Source organism: Populus euphratica, unplaced genomic scaffold (genome assembly GCF_000495115.2).
Source record: "Populus euphratica unplaced genomic scaffold, PopEup_1.0 scaffold23.1, whole genome shotgun sequence".
NCBI classification, from domain to species: Eukaryota; Viridiplantae; Streptophyta; class Magnoliopsida; order Malpighiales; family Salicaceae; genus Populus; species Populus euphratica.
Window position 1 is genome coordinate 297,021 of NW_011499892.1, and position 22,912 is coordinate 319,932.

The 22,912-nt window shown below is 34.7% G+C and overlaps 4 protein-coding genes, 1 long non-coding RNA gene and 1 pseudogene across 5 annotated transcripts; 3 read left to right on the top strand and 3 right to left on the bottom strand.

Moving 5' to 3' along the window:
* The window catches only part of LOC105131479 (ubiquitin-60S ribosomal protein L40-like), a 16,368-nt pseudogene extending 12,048 nt beyond the window's left edge, over positions 1-4,320 (bottom strand).
* Positions 4,321-5,728: 1,408 nt separating this feature from the next.
* On the top strand, positions 5,729-6,449 carry LOC105131480 (ubiquitin-40S ribosomal protein S27a-like). The gene is made up of 2 exons (XM_011034480.1): positions 5,729-5,943; positions 6,134-6,449. The coding sequence occupies exons 1-2, from the start codon at positions 5,729-5,731 to the stop codon at positions 6,447-6,449; spliced, it is 531 nt and encodes a 176-aa protein (XP_011032782.1).
* Positions 6,450-7,977: 1,528 nt separating this feature from the next.
* On the top strand, positions 7,978-11,104 carry LOC105131364 (probable protein phosphatase 2C 65). The gene is made up of 5 exons (XM_011034294.1): positions 7,978-8,453; positions 9,306-9,671; positions 9,758-9,875; positions 9,957-10,180; positions 10,304-11,104. The coding sequence occupies exons 1-5, from the start codon at positions 8,244-8,246 to the stop codon at positions 10,820-10,822; spliced, it is 1,437 nt and encodes a 478-aa protein (XP_011032596.1). The 5' UTR covers positions 7,978-8,243; the 3' UTR covers positions 10,823-11,104.
* An 876-nt stretch (positions 11,105-11,980) lies between these two features.
* LOC105131365 (cation/H(+) antiporter 27-like) lies at positions 11,981-14,776 on the top strand. The gene is made up of 3 exons (XM_011034295.1): positions 11,981-12,305; positions 12,451-13,449; positions 13,561-14,776. The coding sequence occupies exons 1-3, from the start codon at positions 12,108-12,110 to the stop codon at positions 14,686-14,688; spliced, it is 2,325 nt and encodes a 774-aa protein (XP_011032597.1). The 5' UTR covers positions 11,981-12,107; the 3' UTR covers positions 14,689-14,776.
* A 904-nt stretch (positions 14,777-15,680) lies between these two features.
* LOC105131366 (uncharacterized) lies at positions 15,681-16,729 on the bottom strand. The gene is made up of 2 exons (XR_843413.1): positions 16,292-16,729; positions 15,681-16,103 (listed from the first exon to the last, which is right to left on the bottom strand). It is a non-coding gene; the product is annotated as an uncharacterized LOC105131366 (long non-coding RNA).
* Positions 16,730-17,553: 824 nt separating this feature from the next.
* On the bottom strand, positions 17,554-19,940 carry LOC105131367 (SEC14 cytosolic factor family protein / phosphoglyceride transfer family protein). The gene is made up of 4 exons (XM_011034297.1): positions 18,848-19,940; positions 18,617-18,741; positions 18,130-18,271; positions 17,554-18,001 (listed from the first exon to the last, which is right to left on the bottom strand). Exons 1-4 carry the CDS (start codon positions 19,592-19,594, stop codon positions 17,741-17,743), a joined length of 1,275 nt encoding a protein of 424 aa, XP_011032599.1. The 5' UTR covers positions 19,595-19,940; the 3' UTR covers positions 17,554-17,740.
* Between the last annotated feature and the right edge of the window lie 2,972 nt (positions 19,941-22,912).

Here is a 22,912-nt window from a genome sequence, read left to right on the forward strand (position 1 = left end):
CCCACCGCAATCTTTAAGTGATGGTGGTTGTGGGGTTTAGAAAATGTCACTTGGTGGTTCAGGATCGAAATCTCCAGTTACATACAAGATATCCTTTCTTCGCACTTCATCTATATTGTCTTGAATGTGCTTCTTTCTGTGCGTTGAGGACATTGGTCAAAATGAGCTTGCAGTCTAAACTCTAACTAGATATGATTGAAGCTATTTTGATTTCCATTCGCTATGTGTGTCAATCGTGCTTTCAGTTTTCTTTAATGCATTGCATGGTGCAATTCTAGGAGAAGTTAATTGATCCTCTACCATGCACTGTGCAACGCAATCCAATATATTTCAATTAAAATACTATTACATGTTCTTATGATTGGTTTCTTTGATATACTTAATTTATTCATTCTTATCTCAGTTGCTAAAACACTGTTACAATCTTTTATGCAGGACAGCATTAGAAAATTCTAACAATTCTGAATAAATAAAATAAAATAAAAACTATTTTCTTCAAATTTCTCAAAAAAGCTTGTGCACGAAGGAACTTCTTTTTGAGTTTAGATTTTAGTTGAAAATTATTCTTCACCACAAATGTCTTTTTGTGCGAGCTTTCTTGTAACAAATTTTATAGTTGATATTAACAGTCTTCTTGAATTAAAAGAAATTGACATAAAAAACTTAATTGGCAATAAAAAATAAAAGATAGTTTTTAAGCATATTCTCGGGTCTCCATTAGAGCACATGCGAGATTATTCAATTCCCCCATAACTTAATAGAAAATCCTTGTAAGTTTTTCCAGGATTTCTCCATGCCCTAGAATTCTACTTAAATAGAAGAGAAAATAGGACCACTACACTTCTCATTATCGGTCTTTAAAACAATTTTGTATATATTGTACCATCATGAATATCTAGCATAATATATTCATGTGAGCCGTCTCATTGTGAATCTCACCATCAAAATTTTCAATAACATTAACTAACTCAGACAAAAACCTTTTTCATCCCTGTCTACATGAATATATCCTATTTGCAATATCTTCGGTTATAATTATTCAATAATACATAATAATTAACCACTAAAAATCATTGAGCTTTAATATATATCCCTTACAACTTCCAACCAAAATCACAAGGAATTTTTGGGCTCTAATTCCAGTTGATATAGATAGGAGAAAAGAATAATAAGATTTGTTAAAATCAAAATGGGTAAAAATTAATAACACCGTAACTATGAGAATACTTTTAAAATATTTAATCTTGTCAATTCATGTTTTACTTGCTAAAATGTTATTACAATCTTCTACATAGAAAAAAAAGACTCTAAATAACCCTAACAATTCTGACTAAAAAAATAAGATAAGAAAACTATATTTAAATAGAAAAAAACTAGAAAAACATGATGATGCAAAATAAAAAGATAAAAATAGTAAAATATAAAATTAATTTAAAAAATAAGTATTTTTTTTAAAAAAGCTCAAATATTAGGATCATATTACGTAATCCATCTTAAACTTGCAAAAGGTAAGAGCTAGAGTACACTAGGTAATATTTATATATTAAATTTGATTCGACCAATAAGTTGATTTAGGAATTGTGATTTAAAGTTGACCCAAATCGTGTTTTAATTTGAATAAAAAAGACAATGTCCAAACTTGATTAACTAATAATGCAATTGAACTGATCAAATTATTACGATGAATTATTTTTAAAAGAATAAAACTAGGTAGCTTTGATAAAAAAAAAAACCTAAATTAACTTCACAACCTCTATAATTTGGATTCTTTTTTAGAAAATTTAGGTTTTTTTAAGTTAGATCCGAGCTAGCTTTGATATCCCTTCATAGAAAAGAAATTTTACCTGCTTTGACATAAACAATGAGGATTCTCAAAAATAAAGAAAAACAAAGATTTCATACAGTGTACAAAGTAAATTTGATTCACATGGAAAATCAAGATAAACAGGATAATAAGGTTCTTAAAATAACAATCTGTCCTAGAGATTAATATGCAAGATGGCAATAAGTTACAAATTTGAAAGTACATTTAAGTTCAGTTCACTCTCCATGGGAGCGGCCCATCCTTTATTAGGAAATTAATAAATATAAATAGCAATATCAAAAAAATATTTTTATTAAAAATTTACTGATAAATTTTACTAATGATAATATTTTTTTGGTGTATAACGAGAAAATTACAATAAAAAATAAAATAATTAAAACAAAGTATAAAAAAATAATGTGGTAATGATTTTACCGACATAATTTATTACGTCGGTAAAATCCATTAGTAAAACTATTAGTAAATTGTGAATACTGTTTATCATGTCAATTATAAAGAGAATCACTAACAAAATATTTTGTAGGTAAAACACCCTAATAAAAAGCTTGAAATCTCTAATTTCACCATGACTCGTCTTCTTTTTTCTTCTTCTTCTTGTTTTTTTTTCATATGTAAAAAACATCAATATCCATTTTTTTTTTCTTTTCTTCTCTCTTCAACTACTTCTCTTCTTCTATGCTCAAGTGTCTTCTTCTCCTTTCTTTTAAGTTTTTTTTTCTAATTAGTATATTTTATGAATTTTTTTTTTCTCTTTTTCACTTCACTTGTAACTACATTAAGGTAAGAAGTTCTTTTTCCTTTTTCTTTTTATTTTTTTCACTATATTTGTTTTTTATTTTATTTTTAATTATTTTTATTCTTCATAATTGTATGAATGTTGTTGTAAGGTTTTTTTTTTTTTAAATATGATATCAATTTTTAATCAATTTATTTATAGAATTTTAAAATTTTTTTCATATGAATTTTTTTAGTTGAATTTATTTGTTGTAAATTTTTTTGAGTTGATTTTCTTCTTCTTTTTTCCAAGCATTTTGAGTATTACAGAATGTTGATTTATATTAATTTAATTATTTTGTAGTTTTGTAAATTTTTTTTTAATATTTTTAAATAATTACTGATGAAATTATATACGGTATTTTGCTGAGGGAAATACTGATAGAATGAAATAAATAATCTTTTTTATTTACCTTTTCTGTTAATAAATCCATCAATAATAATTTTTTTTATTATTAATGGACTTACCAACAAATAAAAAATTACCGACATTAGATTTACTAGTGGAGCATTTCCTCTCGTGATTTTATTGGTAAATTAATTATTAACAAAATAATAATGTAAATACTAATGAAAAATTATATCAATAAATATAAAAATTATGATAGTGATAGATAAGGGGCTTCTTCTGCCTCAACTGCATAAAAAAAAACACAAGTTTTCCTCGTAACGTATTGAACAACAACACTAGTTGAAAACAAAACAGAAACAACAAAAAATAATACTAGGAACGATATTACCTGGTTATTATGGCCACTTTTCTTCTTCCTGCAGTTAACAGCCTTAGCAGGCAGACGAGCAGAACATCTAGCAACCAAAAACGAAAGGACCAGATGAACCAGGATTTAACATAAAGTATCGCAGACATTTTAAACTAACGAAGTAAAAAGAGATCAAGGATAAAAGGCCATATATATACTCGCGGCAGAACATCTTGCATGCAACATATTTTCGGGCCAGCTCAACCAATTTAGGCTAAATGTTCTTGATGCATGCTCCTTTACCTCCTCCTCTCAGCCTCAGCACCAAATGAACAAAATAATGACACAAATCCCAACAAGTCAATCATCTTTGCGTTTGATACCAAAACCCAGAAGCCAAGCTTAACAATCAAAGCAAAAACTATAGTACCCCAGCAGACACAAGGCAAAACATTATTCATATTTCCTGTATAAAAGCATATTCAACATTTCAACCTCAGGATTACAATCAAGCTAAGTGACCTGGTTATTTAGATTTGGAGGATTGATTATAAATCCTAAGCCTTAATTATGTTCCATTCTAGCTAATTTAGCAGCACCCCAATTCTAAACTAAAACTGATAACTAATTTGCAAATTACTATGTAAACAATGGAAAAACACTGAACAGAAAGATAAAAGAACAAAAAGCTAACGGAGAAGAAGACATACCTTTCTGGATGCTGTAATCAGCCAAGGTCCTTCCATCTTCCAGTTGCTTGCCAGAAAAAATGAACCTCTGCTGGTCTGGTGGAATGCCTACTCAGCACAAATCGCCATGTTTGATCACATATAAAGTATTTGATTATTTTTTTTAAGCTGAAACTTGAAACTTTCAAGCACAGACTATCAAAAGAAAGAGATCAGAAAAGGTTTCACCTTCCTTGTCTTGATTCTTGTTCTTGACATTGTTGAGGCTGTCACAGCTTTCTACCACAAGAGTCATGGACTTTCCGGTGAGGGTTTTCACAAAAATTTGCATCGTTCCCTTCTCTCTTTTGCTCTTTCTCTGTCTATCTGAATACAGGTGCTCACTTGTACCTCATGCTACATAGTTTTTCATAGAGATAATCCTTGGTAACCAAGTAACTTTACATGGAACCCTAAACTAACCCTTGAAAATACTTGTTGTCCATGCATGATTATTCCATGTTGGAAAAAAAGAAGTTAACATTTGCATCTATCTGCTATTATTCAGTTATCATTATGTAAACAGCTATTTCATTCTTATTCCTGCAAAGCAAAAGGCGTTAAGGAGGTTAGGACTTGGGAATTGGCACTCCAATTTGAGTTCCAGATTGGACAAATAATCATCAATTCCATAAGAAATGACCCTTTTCCTTTCAATCTTATAAAATAAGGTCAATGCAATGTTCCAAAGAGGAAAAAGAATTTGTGATGGTAATTCCTGTGCAGTCTGAATTCCTGGGCAAAGAAGAAAAATAAGGAGCATTTGACACAATCGGCATCTTTGCCTCTTGATCGAGCAAGTATCAAAAGAAGCAACCGCATATAGAAAGCCAATTTCACAACAATGTAGCCTTAAAACATACACCTTAATCGTCTTTGATGATAGCATGGATTAGAAACTAGAACATGAAACAACGAAGTATACAGTTTTTTTAACAACTCAATCAATTTATTGGGATGGGTCAGTTCCACAGCGGCGTAGAAATGTTCACAAATACTCGACTCAGGTTCTTCAGCAATTCAAATGCCAAATGGTAAATCCCTCTAGCACAGAAGTTCGAGGTGTAAAAGTTGCTAAGAAATTAAGCACTTCGTCACGTTCTTAGAGTAAAATCTCAATTTGATAAATAGGTTAGTTTTCCCCCGCCCTTTTGTAGGGTAATACATTGGAAAAGCAAGAAACCTATTTAAGTATAAAAAACCAACAATAATGGGCTAATGGGCATAACTCCGCAATTCCCTACTAGTATAGCCCATGTCTCTTGTTCTTCAGATTTCTTGATGTTGTCCTGAATCCATTCCGACATTAATGGTCTTAAGATCGAAAGTGCAATAATCGTTTAGCTCACAGCCCACCAAAAAGCATAAGCTGGTTCTAATAAGGATTTTAATTAGTGAGTCAAATAAAGATTCTAAATCCTTTTTTATTATTCTAAATCCTAGTTTTATAAGGATTTTAATTAATTAGTGAAATAAGAATTCTAAATTCTTTTTTATCTAGGAAAACTTTTCCTAACTCAATGAGGAATCCTTCAATAATATCTACTCCTCTCTTAATTTGTTATTGTTTTACCACCCCTCCTGTGTATATACCCCGGCCTTCCTCTGGTGCTCGCTCCTCTCTTATTTTCTTATTGTTTTTCTAAGAATTTAGGTGATTAATTACTGATTTTCTTCCAAACTGATCAAAATTCAAAACCATGCAAATCTTTGTGAAAGTCCCATCAGAAAAAACCCTAACGCTCGATGTGTTATCTTCAGACACCATCAGCAACGTCAAAATTAAGATTCAAACTAAAGGAGGAGTCCCGCTAGACCGGCAACGCCTAATCTTCGCAGGCAAGCATCTTGAAGACAACAAAACCCTGGCCGACTACAAAATCCAAAGGGAGTGCACTCTCCATCTCATGCTTAGGTTTCGAGGGGGTGCTGAGAAGAAGACACACAACACACCACATAAGTTCGAGCACGAGAAAGAGAAAGAGAGTGGCAATGTGGAGCGGCTGAGGAAGGAGTGCCTAGAGTGTGGGCCTTAACGTTTATGGCCAGCCACATAGATAGGAATTATTGTGGTAATTGTAGTGCACTCTCCATCTCATGTTTAGGCTTCGAGGGGGTGCTAAGAAGAAGACATACAACAAAGTACCAAAGAAGGTCAAGCACGAGAAAGAGAAGGAGAATCTTGCTGTCTTGAAATTTTATAAGGTGAGTGATGAGAGCGGCAACGTGGAGAGGCTGAGGAAGGAGTGCCCAGAGTGTGGACCTGAGCAGTTTATGGCCAGCCACTTAGATAGGCGTTCTTGTGGTAATTTGGGGTTTAGTTTTGTTTCTGATCAAGAGAGTGGAGGTGTTGTTTTGAAGATGGTGGAGGAACTGAAATCATACGAAAGAAGGAAAAAAATAATTCTTGCACAGGATTAATTCGTGGCTTAATTTTGTTTTCCATAAATAAAAATTCCGAGTATTTTATCCGAAATGTTAGCTTCTATAGTTCCATTGCTTGTGAATTTTGTTTCTTAATGCAATTATATGGTTTCTGAAATATATCTCAGCATCATCAGTTGATAAAGATCATAATATTTTGTAAGAATTGTGGCTTATGGCATCACATGGTAATGAATTTGGTTGATTTCTTGGTAAGAGAGAGATTATACAGCAAGTTACTAAGTTTAACATTGATAGTTTAACACTTTAAACACAGAAAAGAGAGAAGAGATCAGGAGCAACTCTGCTGTAGAATACCAAAAAACACAGAGAGAGAGATAGAACTAACAGCACCATGCATCAAAATGGAATTAGGCAGCCGAGCTGATAAACCTGGCGCGCCTTCTTTATCCGGTAAAAGCAGCAGCACATGCATGTGCTGGCCTAGCAGTATATAGTCTAACTCCAACATCTGTCGAGAGTCCTGCTTCATTACTAAGGGTTCATACTAGACAAATCCTATCTGGCTGATATCTTAGCTGAATACTAGATATAACCAAGAAATGGTATAGAGAAACCTCATCATTCTGTTGCACCATATATATAATGATAGATTTAATTTTCTTCCCTAGCTGTTGCAGACGCTTAAGTTCATGTTGGAAAAAAAATACAAGTCAAAATGAAATAAATATAAGGAAGGATATCTCAAACCTAATTTTTCTCAGTTTTTTACCTTTTCTTTTTGGTAGCTAAGGAACAAGAGAGACAGAGACAGAGACTGAGAGAGAGGTGGCGTTTTTGTTGACTGAAAAATGAAAGAATAAATATTTATCCATTTAATCTCATTTTAGTCAATATTTCAGCGAAAAAAAATCTCTTGAATTTTAAAGATTTTGAAAAAAGAAATAAAAAGAAAAACACCATAAAAAAATAAATTATAAAGAGTCAGCTATGTTTTAACCCCACTAGTTTATAAAATTTTCCACTTAAGTCTCTCTCAGTTTAAAATTCTCGATATTAGTCTTGTAGTTTCCAAAAAAAGAAAAAAATCAATGTAAAAATGTGATAATTAATATCATTAAAATTATTAAAAAATAAAAAAATTCAGAAATTCAGTCAGTCATCATCTTCTATTAATTACTTAACAATCAAGAGACATATATATTGGAACATTAATTTTTAAAGCACTTGTGGGATCAAATGTAGAAACTTAGTGTGTTGCGTAATTATAGATACTTAAAAGTATTTTTTAATTAAAATAATTTTATTTTTATAAAAAAATTATTTTTTATATTTTTACATTGAAAAACATCTAAAAAATTAATTTTATATGTTTTTAGAAAAACACTGCAGTGTCAAACAAGCACTTAACTATACAGATCAAAGTGAAATTTTTGTAAATCTATAAGGACTAAAAGAGTTAACTTTAGAAGCAACAAACGAGGAAAAAGCCGCATTCTATTCTTAATAAGTCCAGACTAAAATGTGGTTGTCTTCTGATGCGTCTCCTGCAAAAGACAATGTCCCATGATTGGCTCTGCAGGTATTTTTAATTACTGTCTTTGTCTAAAATCCAAATAAAAATGTTGTGTTGTATATGAATATCACCTTCAGTACTTTTTCTCCTTTGTCCCTTCCTCATTCTAGCCTCCGGGGTCCATGAAAAATCTCATCTTCGTTCGTTTTCCTTCTTGTTTTCCAAGAAAAAACTGTCGTTATTGATTGGGTTAATTTGGTGGTTCTGCTTTGGCGTTCTTTATTCTTTGCTAGAAATTTCTAGTTCCTCAAAGAATGGGAGCTTGTTGCAGTAAGGAACCATATTCTGACGGGGTGGTAGAGGATGCTATAGAAGAGAAAGAACTAGAAGATGAGGAGGAGGGTGATGTAATTGTTGGAGATTATGGAGCCCGTATGAGGTTGTATGGAGCTTCAAAATATACATCAATGTACACCCAACAAGGAAGGAAAGGGATCAATCAGGATGCCATGACTGTTTGGGAGGTGATAGAAAATGATATGCACATCATTCATTGTTTTTTTTTTTTCCTTATCATCTTTTCTCTAATGATCTGTTCATAACCTCTCATTATGTTTTGATAGTTACCATATTTCTTGGCCTTTGATTTATTTTCCTTTTTGTGATTGTAGTTTTAATTAATTTTCAATCATTTATTTTTCTCACATATAGGATATGTTGTTTTATGGATCAATGCAGACAATTCATGAAGATGAAATTCAAAATTTTTGATGTAATATTCAAATTGCTTTTACATATTTTGACGCGTGTGATGACGTCCCATTGCCTTATGCATGGAGTGCCTTTTCTGTTGTTGCCCGTGTCCCATGTTTTCATAGTTTTCTTTGGATGTTACTTACCTTGTCAATATATATGGCTAGGACAATTTTTCGGGTTTCCAGAGAAAGTTTAATTTCTCATGTATTTTTACTGTATGCTTGCCATGTATCTGTGTGTTATGATCTGGTGTTCTTATAATCACCCTGCACCTGCTGAGCACAAGAGAAGAAATATTGAGATTTTTCGATTAATTGCTGCATTCATTGCTATCTAGTTGGTGATCTGAAATGCATTGCTCTGACTTGAGAAAAATTCGTGAAAAATATATAGGTTTATAATTAGCATCATTCTCAGCATTGCAGGGCTATGAACAGAAGAAGTTTTTATATCAGTTAAACTAATTTGAGGTTTAAAATTGAGAAAGAGATTCCATGCCTCATCTTCATTTATGCTCCAATTAGATGCAGTATGTTTGCCCTATATACCCACACCGTTCTTTTGAATGGTAGAACGTGAACAATCTTGTGTGTTCGACTAAACTTTGAAGCTTGATTCAGGAATTTACAGGTGATAAAGATATGCTTTTCTGTGGAGTGTTTGATGGTCATGGTCCCTATGGTCACAAAGTTGCACGCCATATACGTGACACTTTACCCTCAAGGCTCTCTAGAGAAATCAAAACATCACAAAATAATAGCTTCAAAAGTAGAGATGCTGATGGAAAAAGAGATAATAGCGATGAGGTCAATAAAAACAAAGGTGGCAAAGATAGTCTTGACGATGATGATAGCAGCAGTCTGCTGTTATCTTCATGGGAGGCTACCTTTACCAAGTCCTTTAAGGAAATGGATGAAGAACTTAGCCTTGATGCCAGCATTGATAGCTTCTGCAGTGGTACTACTGCTGTAACTATAGTTAAGGAGGTATTATTACACTCCAAGTAAATACATTGTCAATGGATAGACATTTTTATGTTGTGTGTTTCTGACATCTTCTTTCTAATCTTCAGGGAAACAACCTGATAATTGCCAACTTGGGAGATTCTCGTGCTGTTCTTTGTTCTAAGGGCCCAAAAAATCAACTCATTCCCATCCAATTGACTGTTGATCTGAAACCGAATATTGCAAGTGGGTGTTTTCTTAGTATCGTTTGAATTCATGGCAAGAATCATGAAGTCTAACAAATCTTCTTTTGATTCATACTCTCAGGTGAAGCTGAAAGAATCAAGAACTCTAATGGCAGAGTTTTTGCATTGGAAAAAGAACCAGAATTGTTCAGAATATGGATGCCTGATGAAGATTGTCCTGGTCTAGCCATGGCAAGGGCTTTCGGAGATTTCTGCTTGAAAGATTATGGCCTCATTTCAACTCCGGAAGTTTCTTATAGAAGGGTTACTGATAAGGACGAGTTTGTGGTTCTGGCAACTGATGGGGTAAGAGGAACAAAAAAACAAATATTTTTAAATATAATCAAAGTGTCTTATAAAACTTATAGATTAATCTGCTAGTGTCAAGAATGAGCCTTCTGGACTTCGAGGATTTTTTTGTATTTACAGGTGTGGGATGTGTTAACAAACTTTGAGGTCATAAAGATTGTTGCTTCTGCAAGGAAGCGATCCATGGCTGCTAAATTGGTAGTAAAGCATGCTGCTCGTGCATGGAGAAGTAAGTTTCCTGGCAGCAAGGTTGATGACAGTGCGGTTATATGCTTTTTTCTGAAGAACCGGACTTTGTTAACCAGATCCTTCTCTGAAGTGACCCAACTCAGTGTAAATCATTCCGAGCTTGAAGGCTACTCTGACGTGAGTCTGGCCAAATTCGAAACCTATTCTGAGGTGAGCCGGGCCAGTCTCAATCACTCAGAGATTGCAGCAGTTCCTGAGAGGTTTAGATCCAAGAAACGAGAGGGAAGCTCTGAAAATGCCAACACTGACCTTAACTCAGAGGAGTATGAGTTTCCTCATTTCAGATTACAAAAAGTTAATTCATCCGGAAAGTTCCCTCGACTTCTCAAAGTTTTGAGTCGACGAAAATCAACCAGAGCTTACAAAGGTGTTGAAACTGTTGAAGTTTGATGACAATCTTCTCTGTCCGAGACCTTGTAATGAGGTTCTACTGAAGTGGTCTGCACCTCAGGGAATTTTTATGCCTCATTTGTACAAATATAGGAAGCCAAGGACCAAGTTGGGTGCTCCCCTTTTCACATGAAATTATCCCTTGATATAATTGTAAACTGGAAATATTGATAGATAAATGGTCATTGGAAGCACACTTCACTATTTGGGGACTGATTAGATTTTTTTTGGATGTAAAAAGAACAAGAAGAAAACTGATGATCTGATTTTGGCAAATTCCATCTGTTGGTATATTATTTGAGCTAATCTCTTCTTCCTTGATGAGGGATGGGGAAAAGGCAAGTGTATCTGTCTTTGTACTCGCTGACAAGTTCCTTCAATATCAGTTACCAGTCAATTCAATCCTATAAGAGTCTTGATTCCTTCCATACATCTTTCATTTTAATAATCTATCTTATATAAAGATTGGTTTTGAATCATCGTTGGAAATCTTCTTCAAGCTAGCCATATCGAAAGTAAACTGTACTCCTCTTAAATATGACAAGCATCAGGAACCGACCTACCAAAGCCAGTTTTATGGATACGGCACCCACCTACCGTTGTATGAGGCATGCATCAAACAGTTGAATGCTTTAAGATTCTTGAGACAGGATTCGCTCTGCGACTCAGATCCATCACCTTTATACATATGGATCTCCTCATGTTTGCATTTTCTCCGAGCAAGAAAACCATAACCAATAAATCACATGTTTTTTTTTCGAGCCGGAGCCACACGTATTGCCAGAGAGCCAGAGGAGGATACCCTTTACCGTCAAACAAAAAATAAATACTCTCTCAATGTCGAGACCACGTAAATCTGAAAAGACCATTCTGATAAAGTGAGGAAATTTTACTAACGTGCTTCCTGTCCAAGTTCTTGAGCATTGATCTCGGCTTCATTTTTGGTTAGGGTATGCACATTGCAGGCCACACATTACTAGTCAAAGATCTAGTGAGCTCAAATAGTGCACATATATTTGACAGCACTCCACGTTTCTCTCCCATTCTTGTTCAAGAACACTATCCATCCCCCCCTATAATGACCTGTTAATATGCTACCCACTCTCCATAAAAAATATAAAAAATTCTCTCTCTAAATATTTTTGTTCTTGTATATTTTCTGTTTCCTGCTCGCACTAGCCCATATCCTTGATTTTATATTAATTTTATACATGACCTCTTGCTTTAACTGCAACTTCAGAGTCTTTTGGTTCCCTCTTGATCTAAAAAGTACTGAAAACAAAGGATGAATCAAAATTCTACCACAGAATTAGTTTGCGAGGCATTTGAGGCGCATAAGATGATACGTCTTAAGCATGAAGATGAAAATTACTACAGTTTCTCACCTGTGCTTGTGCAGATTGGTTTAGTTACACTTTTCAAAACATTTTTTCAGTTCCTTCTCATGCCTTTTGGACAGCAGCGTTTTGTTTCGGAAATCCTGGTAATTAAATCCTCACCTTGTTACTCATTGAGCGTGCTATTGATTGAGTTTATGACAAATAATTAGCTTGATGCCATGATGTTTCGATCAATGTTTTTGTTCTTCTTGTTCAGCTGAGATGATAATGGTTTTTTCATGATTCCAGGGTGGAATTGCCATAAGCCCTTCATTTCTTGGACATATGGAAAGAATTAATAGATATTTGTTTGCACCAAGGAGTGTGATGATTCTTGATACCTTTGAAGTGTTTGGTCTCGTATTCGTTCTTTTCCTGCTTAGCTTACGGCTGGATATAACCGTGGTGAAGAAATGTGGGAAACTTGCAGTTGTTATAGGCCTTGCTTCTTTTGTGGTTCCGACGGTGATAACAACACTAATGGCTTCGTATCTAAGAGGATTCTTTAAATTGGAGCTTCACGAGGAGGTCTATGTCGTGGCTGTTATTATATCAACATCTTCCTTCCATGTTGTTTTTTCCATCCTTGAAGATCTCAAGCTCCTCAATTCGGAACTAGGCCGCCTTGCTCTCTCTTCTTCAATGGTCAGTGGATTGTTCAGCTGGAGTTTTATAGTAATTTTTGCTAATTTGAAAGAAGCCTCGAAGCTTGGTTCAAAGAAAGGTATAATATTAGCGCAGATAACCAGAATCCCCATGGTTATGATCATTGTTTTCGCTTTCCGACCTATGATGTGGTGGATGGTAAGACAAACCCCTGAGGGACAGCCTCTGAAGCAGTCATATATTTTGATTATCAGTACTATGGTTCTTTTCTGTGGTTTTTTGGGGGAAATCAATGGTCATCATTTTGTTTTTGGACCTCTGGTCTTAGGCTTAGCTACCCCTGATAATCCGCAGCTGAATTCTTGCTTGATGGAGAAGATTGGCACCTTTGTTAATTCATTTCTAGTGCCATGTTTCCTTGTAGATGTTGGCAGAGGAATCAATTTGTTCCTCGCCACATTCAAACATGTTGCATTTGCGCTAATGCTCATCTTTATATCTACCTTGACCAAACTTTCTGCCATTATAGCCACTTCACTCTATTACAAGATGCCATTTCGGGATGCTCTCTCGCTCGGTCTTATCTTGAATTGCAAAGGTTTCGTCGATGCACTATTATACAACGCTGCAAATAAGTTCGAGGTACCTTTTTCAACTTGACTGTACATAACTGTGAGCATGAAATCTATTAGCTCCCAGCTTTTGTTAATTAATCAAGAGAGCCAACGGACTAAACCTCTAAACAATGTGCAGGGTCTAAAAACTGAGTTTTTTAGCATCCTGGTTGTCACAGCAATGCTGCAATCGGTGTTTGTTACCCTGTTAGTGAGACTTCTCTATGACCCTTCAAGAAGATATATAGCCTACAAACAACGCACAATCCAGAACACCGGACTCCGTTCTGAGCTACAAATCGTTGCCTGTCTCCATCAACAAGATGATGTCCGCTCCATTATCAATGTTCTTGAAGCAACCAATCCAACCAGGGCAAGCCCCATAGCGGTTTATGTTTTGAACCTTAAGAAGTTGATTGAAGGCACCTTGCCGCTTTTCATATCGCACAGATTGAACAATATTTCATCTGCTGAGAAAATCGACATTGTCAGCAACGCCTTCTATCAATTTGAACAGCAAAATCAAGGTCTTGTTACTGTGCAATGCTTCACATCCTTCGCACCGTATGCCACAATGCACGACGACGTTTGCACTATGGTACTAGAGAAGAGTACCTCCTTGGTGATCGTTCCTTTTCAACGCTATGATAGCCCTTCAATGAGAGCAGTCAACAGGAACATACTCGTAAAGGCTCCATGTTCTGTCGCTCTCCTCGTTAACCGTGGGAATTTGGATCGATATGTTTTATCAGGTCGACTCACAATGAAGGTCTGTGTGGTTTTCATAGGAGGGACTGATGATCGTGAGACGCTAGCATACGCTCAACGCATGTCCGGGCATCCCAACATCAGGCTGACAGTGCTCAGATTAGTCTCTGTGGACCAAACTTTTACTGATTTGATAGAGAAAAGACGCAACTCGAGCATGATTAACGAATTCAGGCTCAACAACAACGACTGCCCGCGTGTTTCATATAAGGAAGAGATGGTGAAACATGGAAATGACACCGTTCGGTTGCTGGGAGCCATGTGCAACGATTTTGATCTTATTATGGTGGGAAGAAGGCATGATCCTGATTCTACACAGTTAATTGGGCTATCAGAGTGGGGTGAGATTGATCAGGATTTGGGTGTAATCGGAGACATTATGGCATCTAAAGACTTTGAGTGCAAGGCATCCATATTGGTGGTGCAACAACAAGCTTCGGTGGTGGTAGAGATGATTCAAAGCCAAAAATACATATCCGTTTATAATTCTGATAGATAGAGCTAGTTCAACTAGTGTTATTCGAACTAATGTTACCAGCTGTCCTCGTTGATACATATGAAGGAACTTTCAGTAAAAGTTCCCACGACACAGGCTTAGATAAGGTTATATGCGGGGCCGGTATGAACCCGGTAGTAAGAGAGTTAAACGAGGCCTTGTTTCACAAAGGATCCCTCCTAGTGCAGCATAGGATATAAGCCCAGCCCGCATAATGTTACACAAATGTGTCGTCTGCCGAAGTTACTGTGCTGATTTGGCTCGACTGATTAATTTGAATTAACTTTCAAACATGAAAATAATGTTTTGATTTTTTTAAAAATAATTTAAAAGTTCGATCGGATTGTAAGTTGACTCGTCGGGCTAACCGAACAAACCCAAATCTACTCTAGATTCATCTCTTTCAAAACTCGGCCAGACTAAAATCGAGTCCAACTACCAAGTCGTCAGTTTTAATAACTGCCCCACTCTTGATTCTTGCTTGGAGTCTTGCAATGCATTTAAGTTTTTTGAAAATTGTTCGAAGGGTAGAATTTTTTAAGTTCCTTGCTTAGACATTTGTAGTCAAAACTTGATAGGACAGATTCAATGAACCACTTTTTTTTTTTTAGGGACACATCCTCACCATCTCTAGAAAAGGAGGCATGCGAGCTATGTAGCGATGCGGCCTAGTACCTAAGGATATCAAGGGTGTATTTGATTCCAATACCTTGACTTGTTGCTCGCCAAAAATCATTTTAATGGTATGATTAGTTGGGTAATTTTTTTTAAAATATTTCATTTAGAAATATATTAAAATAATATTTTTTTATTTTTAAAAAATTATTTTAAAAATAAATACATCAAAATAACTAAAAACACTAAAAAAGAAATAATTTGAATTAAAGAAAAATTTTAAATTTTTTAAAAAATACTTTTAGGGACTAATGATGAAAATTTCTCAGTCACGTCAGAGGGTCAATTAGTGTCATGGGTCTGAGACTCTGAAGGGATCATTCAACCGAAATGGGAATGGCTATGGCTTGATTTCAATTCTTGTGCCCCAGCTAGGCAGAGAGTGCTATGCAAGTTTTGCTAGTTGAGGGCTTACATCAACAGACCATACAGCACCGAAAAGGCATTGAAGAAAGCTACAAAAGATCACGGTAACAGAGAACATCATGTCTATTTCAATGAACCAATGGACATAAGATTACTGTCATCATGAGGGCAGCACGCAGATATTGAAAATTAGGCACCACGCTCTCACTTTATCTACCCGCCCCCTGCAGATATTGAAGCTCACTACCCGTGATCCGTAGCTCCTGGCAGATAGAGATCTCTTCACAAGATCCCTCATTTTGTTCTTCAAGTCTTCACACGAATCCATTGGGGTTACCCCAAGTGGTTTTCTTCCCACTTTTTCCAAATAGAAAATTCTAAAAACCAAAGCCAGTGGCAATCAAAAGAAGCTATAAAATGAACTTTAACACATTAATTCTAACTCTTTTTAGTTTTTACAGCCTGGGTCACAGATAATATCCCCAAATCGCCATTTAGCTGCCAAGTTAATATTTGAGAACAGAAAGGATATATATCTATCTATATATAGAAAGAATAATCTTACGTCTACCCAATGATCGAGCAAATTCCAATCCTGTGATCGATGCCCACAGCTCTGCTTTAGCTGAAAAGCGAACACCGTGTTAATGGTAAATCCCTTGATCCATGATCCCAAACTATCTCCAAGCACTCCTCCTGCCCCTGCAAATCCCGGGTTGCCTTTGCTGCAACCATCAACGTTTAATTTCACCAATTCCATGGTTGTTTGGTCATCCTACCATTGTGACATGCTTTCTGTCCGATTTCGATTCCTCCCCAGATTGAGTAGAGATGTGAAAATCAATTGCCATGCGTTTAATTGCTTCCAGAGAATTGGGATTTACTTAATCTGTCCCCCCAGATGCTTGTTGGTATCTAGCTCATGTCTATCCTGGCGAGTGACTTCTGTGAGATAGATCTTTATATTTTACAAAGCCAAGGCTAAAAAACCAATAATATATGAAATTCAATATAAAAAATAAGAAGATTTTTAATTAACAAAATGATTTTCCTATAAAAATCAAAAGCTACCCTTCTCTTTATCTTTAAATCTTGTTTGAGTAAAAATGCGTGTTTAAAACATGCTTTGCTTTAAAAAGTATTAAATTAATAAATTTTTATATTTTTTAAAATGTTAACGTAAGGAGAAATACTGAATAAATTATTTTAATAATTTAACAAACACGTGCCACATGCACACACATCCCTAGAAGCAAGCAGACTTCGAACTTTCTCAAGTCCAGTCAATTGGGTGAATTAATATAGGAAGGAAGCGTTTGGAATTTGGTAGCATTTAAAATATTTTTTATATATAAATATATTAAAATTTTAATTTTAATTTTAGAATTATTTTTAATATTAGTATATTACAGGAATTAAAAAAATTATTATAAGCAATAAAAAAAAAATTAAAAGAGTACACAACAATTTCCAAAACACACCACATATCCCGAACTCCAGCTGCTTTCTTCTTGAAAAGCATAACAGCTCCAAGATCAGCCGAAAGGGTAAACAAAGCGAAATTGCAACCATTTTAACCAATCCTTCAATTTTTTAAGGATAAACAAAGCTCAACTGCAACAAAATCCAATCCTTGCCGAAGTAGACAAAAGTCAGTCCTGTCTTTCTCCCTCTAGACTACCACCAGCAAGCTGTGGTTTCTTCTTTAGGAGGACTCCAAGTCTTTTGCAACACAAAGCAAAAAAGGTCCGTCTGTCAAAAAAACCCTTTTTTGTGCAGCTGGCCGAAAGAATTTTTGTGCAGAATTCTGGCCAGTGCTACCCAGAGTACAAGAGAAGGTAATTTGCTTTGATTTTTCACATTATACGAGCTACTACAAAATACCATCATTTTTATACATGAAATATTAGCGGCGCTATCAACTAGGCTAAAACAGTTCAGACCCATTAATTAAACCTCTCAAATATCAATATCAAGAACAACATACTCTTGAGAAATCTCAAGTTAATAGAGCTTAGGCAATGGCGGATTTGCGGACAAAGTATCGATATGCTGCGACCTTCTTTTTCCTGGAGAAGGTGTTGTCCACTGAAAGCACCATTTTGCCAGCTTCTCTTGACGTATATGAATTGCGAATTGCTTCTTCTGATGGTGCAATCTTCCTTGCCTTCTCCACCGCAATGGTGTAGCTTCCTGCGGCGTTGGGCACAAACTCAGCACTGTACTCCAAGTCCCAGCCCCCAACCACTATGTCCCATGTTATTGTTGCACCAGCCTGTATTTGATCACCCAGAAGGGACACGATAATTAAAACACAACCCACCATTTTAATTCAAACAAATTAAAAACCTTCCGACAAAATTCACAACTATAAGAGAGAACAAAAAAACAAAGAAATTGAACCTCAATTCCTTCAATCTGAATGTTCACTTTCTCTCCTCCCTTGACAGCAAACTCGGAGGCTGGCTTAGGAGGGCCATTCTGCAGATCACTGGGTCTACTCAGTCCTCCATACTGAACTGGAACATCCTCAGGCCTAATAAATCTTGTGACACAACGAAAGGCCGCCGTTAGATAACATACTCAGATCAGGGAGATAAGAAGGGCGAAAACAAAACAAAAAGGCAGATTACAAAAGGCAAGGAGCAGAAATTCGGGATCTCACAAATAGACACCTGGGGCTCCAACAAAACAAAACAAAACAAATAAACCAAAAAAGGTAAAGCAAGCAGGCAGACAACAAAACAAAAAGGCAGATTAGAAAAGGCAAGGAGCAGAGATTCGGGATCTCTTAAATGGACAACTGGGGCTCCAACAAAACAAAACAAGCAAACCAAAAAAGGTAAAGCAAGCAGGCAGATGATAAAATACAAGAACTTAAAAGACTAACTTGTAAAGTGTTTCTGCAACATTTCCTTCCTTGGAGATCACAAACTTGCTCTTAGTTCGCTGAGTCAAGAAGGGACTGAACACGGAGTACAGCACACTGAAGTACCAAGGCACATTGACGAAAATCTAGCCCCAACCCAAAAAACCAAGTTATAATTAAATCTCAATACATGATCAAATCATTGAATATGAAGAAATTGTAAACTATCAAGAAATGGGTGTTATTTATTACCTTACGCGCAACCATTTCCGGGTAATTGTCTTGAAACAAGGACAGGATTTGATTAGAAGCAACTCTAAGCTCTCTTTTAGGCATGTCTTTAAGATCAGTAACTTGGATGATGGAGTTAACACCTCCAGGCTTAAAATGCAAAAGTCTAATCCCTCTTTCAAGAACCTGAACTCTCCACCTTAAGAACTTCTTCAATTTCTCTTCATCACCGAAAATCCTCTCATACATTTCTTTATCTTTAAAAACCCCGTAAGCATTGTAACAAACTGGATGACCTTCTCTATCATAACCATGCATGTAAGCGACAACACCTTCAAGTTCTTTAAACCCCAAATCCTCTTCCACTATATCATCAGCCCCGAACTCTTTTCTCCAAGACAGACACTTTTCTAACATGTGAAGTGAATCTTGAACTCTAAAATCTCTAGCTCTCAAAAACTTGAGCAAAATCACATCAGCTTTTTCATCATTGCTTAAAAGAGGAATACCCCACATGGAACATTCACTAGTAGCGTCAGACCCATAAGAAACTGAAAGTTTGTCTCTTAGTTCTTGAAGTGCCTTCTTCTCTGAATTTTTTAGGTGGGAAATGAAGTAAGTGTCTTCTTTGAAAGAAGGAGTACGTAAAGCAGCTGCTTCCATCAAAGAAGTGACAAAGCTTTTCTTGTAAGGTTTTGGCGAGGCTTCAGATACTGAATAGTCTTGGTGAGGTGTTTGTTGAAGTGAAATAGGTGATGAAGCATCCATTTCGAACGGGACCCAGGTGGAATCTCCTTGCAAAGATTGGAAATGTAGTGGTGCGGTTGAAGTATGTTTAGAGGGGCTAGCGAAAGTTATAGTTGATTCTCTAGGAAAGCAGAGCAGGGGTTTTGCAAAGAGCGGGTTGCAAGGGCGGAGAAAAGAACAGGGATGGCTAGCTCCTGTCACTGAGGGAGTGAGAGAAGGCTATGAGTGTGAAAATTCGCAGAGAAAACAGTGTCTAGAGAGTTGAGCCGCTATTTTGATTTGAACTTTCAAAAGGAGCTTATAAAAAAGAGGAACATCTACTAGAGTGAGAATTGAGAAAAGGCAATTTTGAATTGAGCTGGGGAGTGAGGTCACGAGCTGGCTGTGGTTAAAGCCGTAAAGCACTGACAAAAACAAAATATTTTATGGCATGTCCTAATCTTTTTTATATAGAATAAGGAAGCTTTTTTTATTTTATTTTACCAAAAATCTTTGATTATTTTTTATTTTCATTTTCATTTAATGCTTCTCATTGTTGATAAAAGTTTTTCTTTTCGAATAGCTTCATGTCAAACGTTAGAGTTTTATCATTAAATTAACTCTCTTTTCAAATAATTTTAACTTTAATAAATTTCAAAATAATTATTAAATATAAAATTTTAAATAATATATATCATCAATTATATACAAAAATATAATATTTTAAGACATGGGTATGTACATGGATTATAATTATTTTTTCTTCAAGATATGAATCTTAAAATTTAAAATATTTTTATTTTAATTATAAAAAAATATAGCTAAACTGATTAAACTCTAAATCTATTTATTATAATTCATTAATTTGAGTTTTGTAAATTTTAATATTATTAAAGATTTACATAATTGTTATTTTCAGGAACTATGAAATTAGTTAAGGTATATATAAGTTGTTTTATTTATCAAAATTAATAAAAAAATAATTTTTTATTTTAAATTTTAAAATTTTAAGTTTTTATAGTAATCTAGTATTTTATCCCTAAAAAATTATGGCATCTTATTCTTCACCCTTCTAAGTTTATTTATTTTTAAATCTACTTGGGAAGTTTTTTATTTGACATCAATTATAATTTTTAAATTTATATTCATTTTGAAGAGTACAAATATTTAATTAAAATAAAACTTATATTAGTAAAACTTTACCATTATTATCTTGAAATAAATAGTTAATAGGCAACTAAATCCTAAAGGATCCTCCCATAATTTCCACTTGAATTCAAGAAATATTTATTTTGGTGGTTTAACTTGTTTTTTAAAATATTTTTTATTCAAAAAAATAAATTAATGTTTTTTATAATTTTAATCTTTCAATTTAAAATATTTAAAAATATTATTTTAATTAAAAAAATATTTTAAAAAACTCTGAATTTTCATTACCGAACAGTCGCCTACGATAATTATTCCAATCTCTGAAAACGAATAATAAATAAATAAATAGAATTAAGCCGAGTCAAAGCCATGAAAAAGAAGCCGTAGAATTTGAGAATCGAAGGGGTGGTGGTGGCTTGCAGGGGAGGCGATAATAATTGAGGGTACACAGAACAGGGCACGGGGTCTTTGCAGGTATGGTCCACCTCACTCCGGTAACCCTGAAAATTATTTTTTTTCTTACAAATGTGGACCCATCTTCTCTTCTCTTCTCCTCTCACACGCCACCCAAGCTCGAATCTCGGGGGCAACAGTACTTTCTCTTGACTTCTCTCCACCAGCCAAAGAAAAGACATCATCTAAAGCACAGAGAGCCATACATGTATAACAGTGGGGCAAAAAGACAACGCGGAAAGTGGGGTTTGATAAGATCATCTTTTTGGTTGCTAATTACCAGCGTAAATCTTAAGTTAACCATGATTAAGGTGGTTTAGGCGGTAGTGGTTTCTGGTCGGGTGGCCCTGTTTGCCAAGTACTCGTCTGGTACACATCAGTGAGCTTCACACATTGCTTCTCTTTGTTCTACTCATTTCTTCATGGACCATTCTGCTTTATTAAGGATGTTAATTATGAACATGCTCAAAACAACAAAATTGATACAGACAATAACTTTCAAGTCTAATTTGAGGTTTTTCTAAGCATGATTTGTCACAGCTAGCTTATTTTTTATTTATTTTTTTATGAAATTGGACTTATAGATTCATATGGGTGAAATTCAAGTATAATCCAGAGATTAAATTAAAAAAAGAAGAAGAAGTTACTTTAGGATGTTTGTTTATCTGGCGCAGACAATAATCAATATACAAATCTACCAAGCTTTCTCATTGATTTACTAGTGTCAGGTCCACGTTTAAATATTTAAAACTATCATATTTTATGAATGAATTCAGTAAAATGTAATGCTCGAGAGACATTTATGATTATAAAGAATTTAATGTAATTAAGCATCAGGTTTACGGAAAGAATTTTGAAGCAATTTAGACTAGAGTAGCAATTTAATATCTTTTATTTTCTAGTAGATATCGGGAAAATTGTAGTGATTATTTTTTAAAATATATTTTTATTTTTTAAAATTATTTTTAATATCAATATATCAAAACAATATAAAAAATATAATTTAAAATAAAAACATGATTATACATTCCAAACAGCCCTTGATCAAGCTAGTAGATATCGGGAAAATTATAATGATTATTTTTTAAAAAATATAATTTAAAATAAAAATACGATTATACATTCCAAACAGCCCTTGATCAACCTAATTAAGTGGTTGGCATAGCAGTGAGCTTTGCCTAACAGTGGCATTAGGTTTTGGTGGAGAAACGTAGAAATTAATAGCTTGCAATCTACATCCCTCAATAGAAGAAAAGATAAATATTCACATGTTTTTTTATTAGGTATGGCTTGTTGTTATTCATATGCTGAACAGATTTCATGAATTCCTAGCAACAAAGGCAGCTCATACAGGGCGATGTGGTAGGCTGGCGAATTCTCGATCGGAGGCAAAATCTAGTTTCGAGCAAAACTAAATATTGCATAAAAAATTGGAGTTGAAGGTGGTGGACTGCGTAGAACTTCTTCCGAATATGTTTATGGATTGGATTGAAAGTCTCGGATTCAAGTCGAAATTTATATGCTTCGAGTATAATAATAGCCATGTTCCTTACGAGATAGGTCGGAAACACGCTCAAATTAGGTATATAAAATGTTGTTTCGGGTTTTTCTTTATTTTTCCTTAATTGTTTTTAAATTTTGGATGTTTCTTAACTTCCCGAGTTATTTTTATTTATTTTCAAAGGGGTTTTATTTATCCAGACAAGTTCCGAACTTTTATCTCCTTGTGTGAGAATAAATAGCTTTTAGGGTTCTTCT

Bases quoted from the DNA above. Each gene is read 5' to 3' on its own strand.
- LOC105131364 (XM_011034294.1), top strand. From the start codon at position 8,244: ATGGGAGCTTGTTGCAGTAAGGAACCATATTCTGACGGGGTGGTAGAG. The intron at 9,672-9,757 runs GTATTATTACAC...TCTAATCTTCAG, and splicing joins CTGTAACTATAGTTAAGGAG to GGAAACAACCTGATAATTGC. The intron at 10,181-10,303 runs GTAAGAGGAACA...TTGTATTTACAG, and splicing joins TGGTTCTGGCAACTGATGGG to GTGTGGGATGTGTTAACAAA.
- LOC105131367 (XM_011034297.1), bottom strand. From the start codon at position 19,594: ATGGATGCTTCATCACCTATTTCACTTCAACAAACACCTCACCAAGAC. The intron at 18,742-18,847 runs GTAATAAATAAC...GGTTGGGGCTAG, and splicing joins CGGAAATGGTTGCGCGTAAG to ATTTTCGTCAATGTGCCTTG. The intron at 18,002-18,129 runs GTTCAATTTCTT...GATCAAATACAG, and splicing joins TTCAGATTGAAGGAATTGAG to GCTGGTGCAACAATAACATG.
- LOC105131480 (XM_011034480.1), top strand. From the start codon at position 5,729: ATGCAAATCTTTGTGAAAGTCCCATCAGAAAAAACCCTAACGCTCGAT. The intron at 5,944-6,133 runs GTTTCGAGGGGG...TCTCATGTTTAG, and splicing joins ACTCTCCATCTCATGCTTAG to GCTTCGAGGGGGTGCTAAGA.
- LOC105131365 (XM_011034295.1), top strand. From the start codon at position 12,108: ATGAATCAAAATTCTACCACAGAATTAGTTTGCGAGGCATTTGAGGCG. The intron at 12,306-12,450 runs GTAATTAAATCC...TCATGATTCCAG, and splicing joins GTTTTGTTTCGGAAATCCTG to GGTGGAATTGCCATAAGCCC. The intron at 13,450-13,560 runs GTACCTTTTTCA...AACAATGTGCAG, and splicing joins ACGCTGCAAATAAGTTCGAG to GGTCTAAAAACTGAGTTTTT.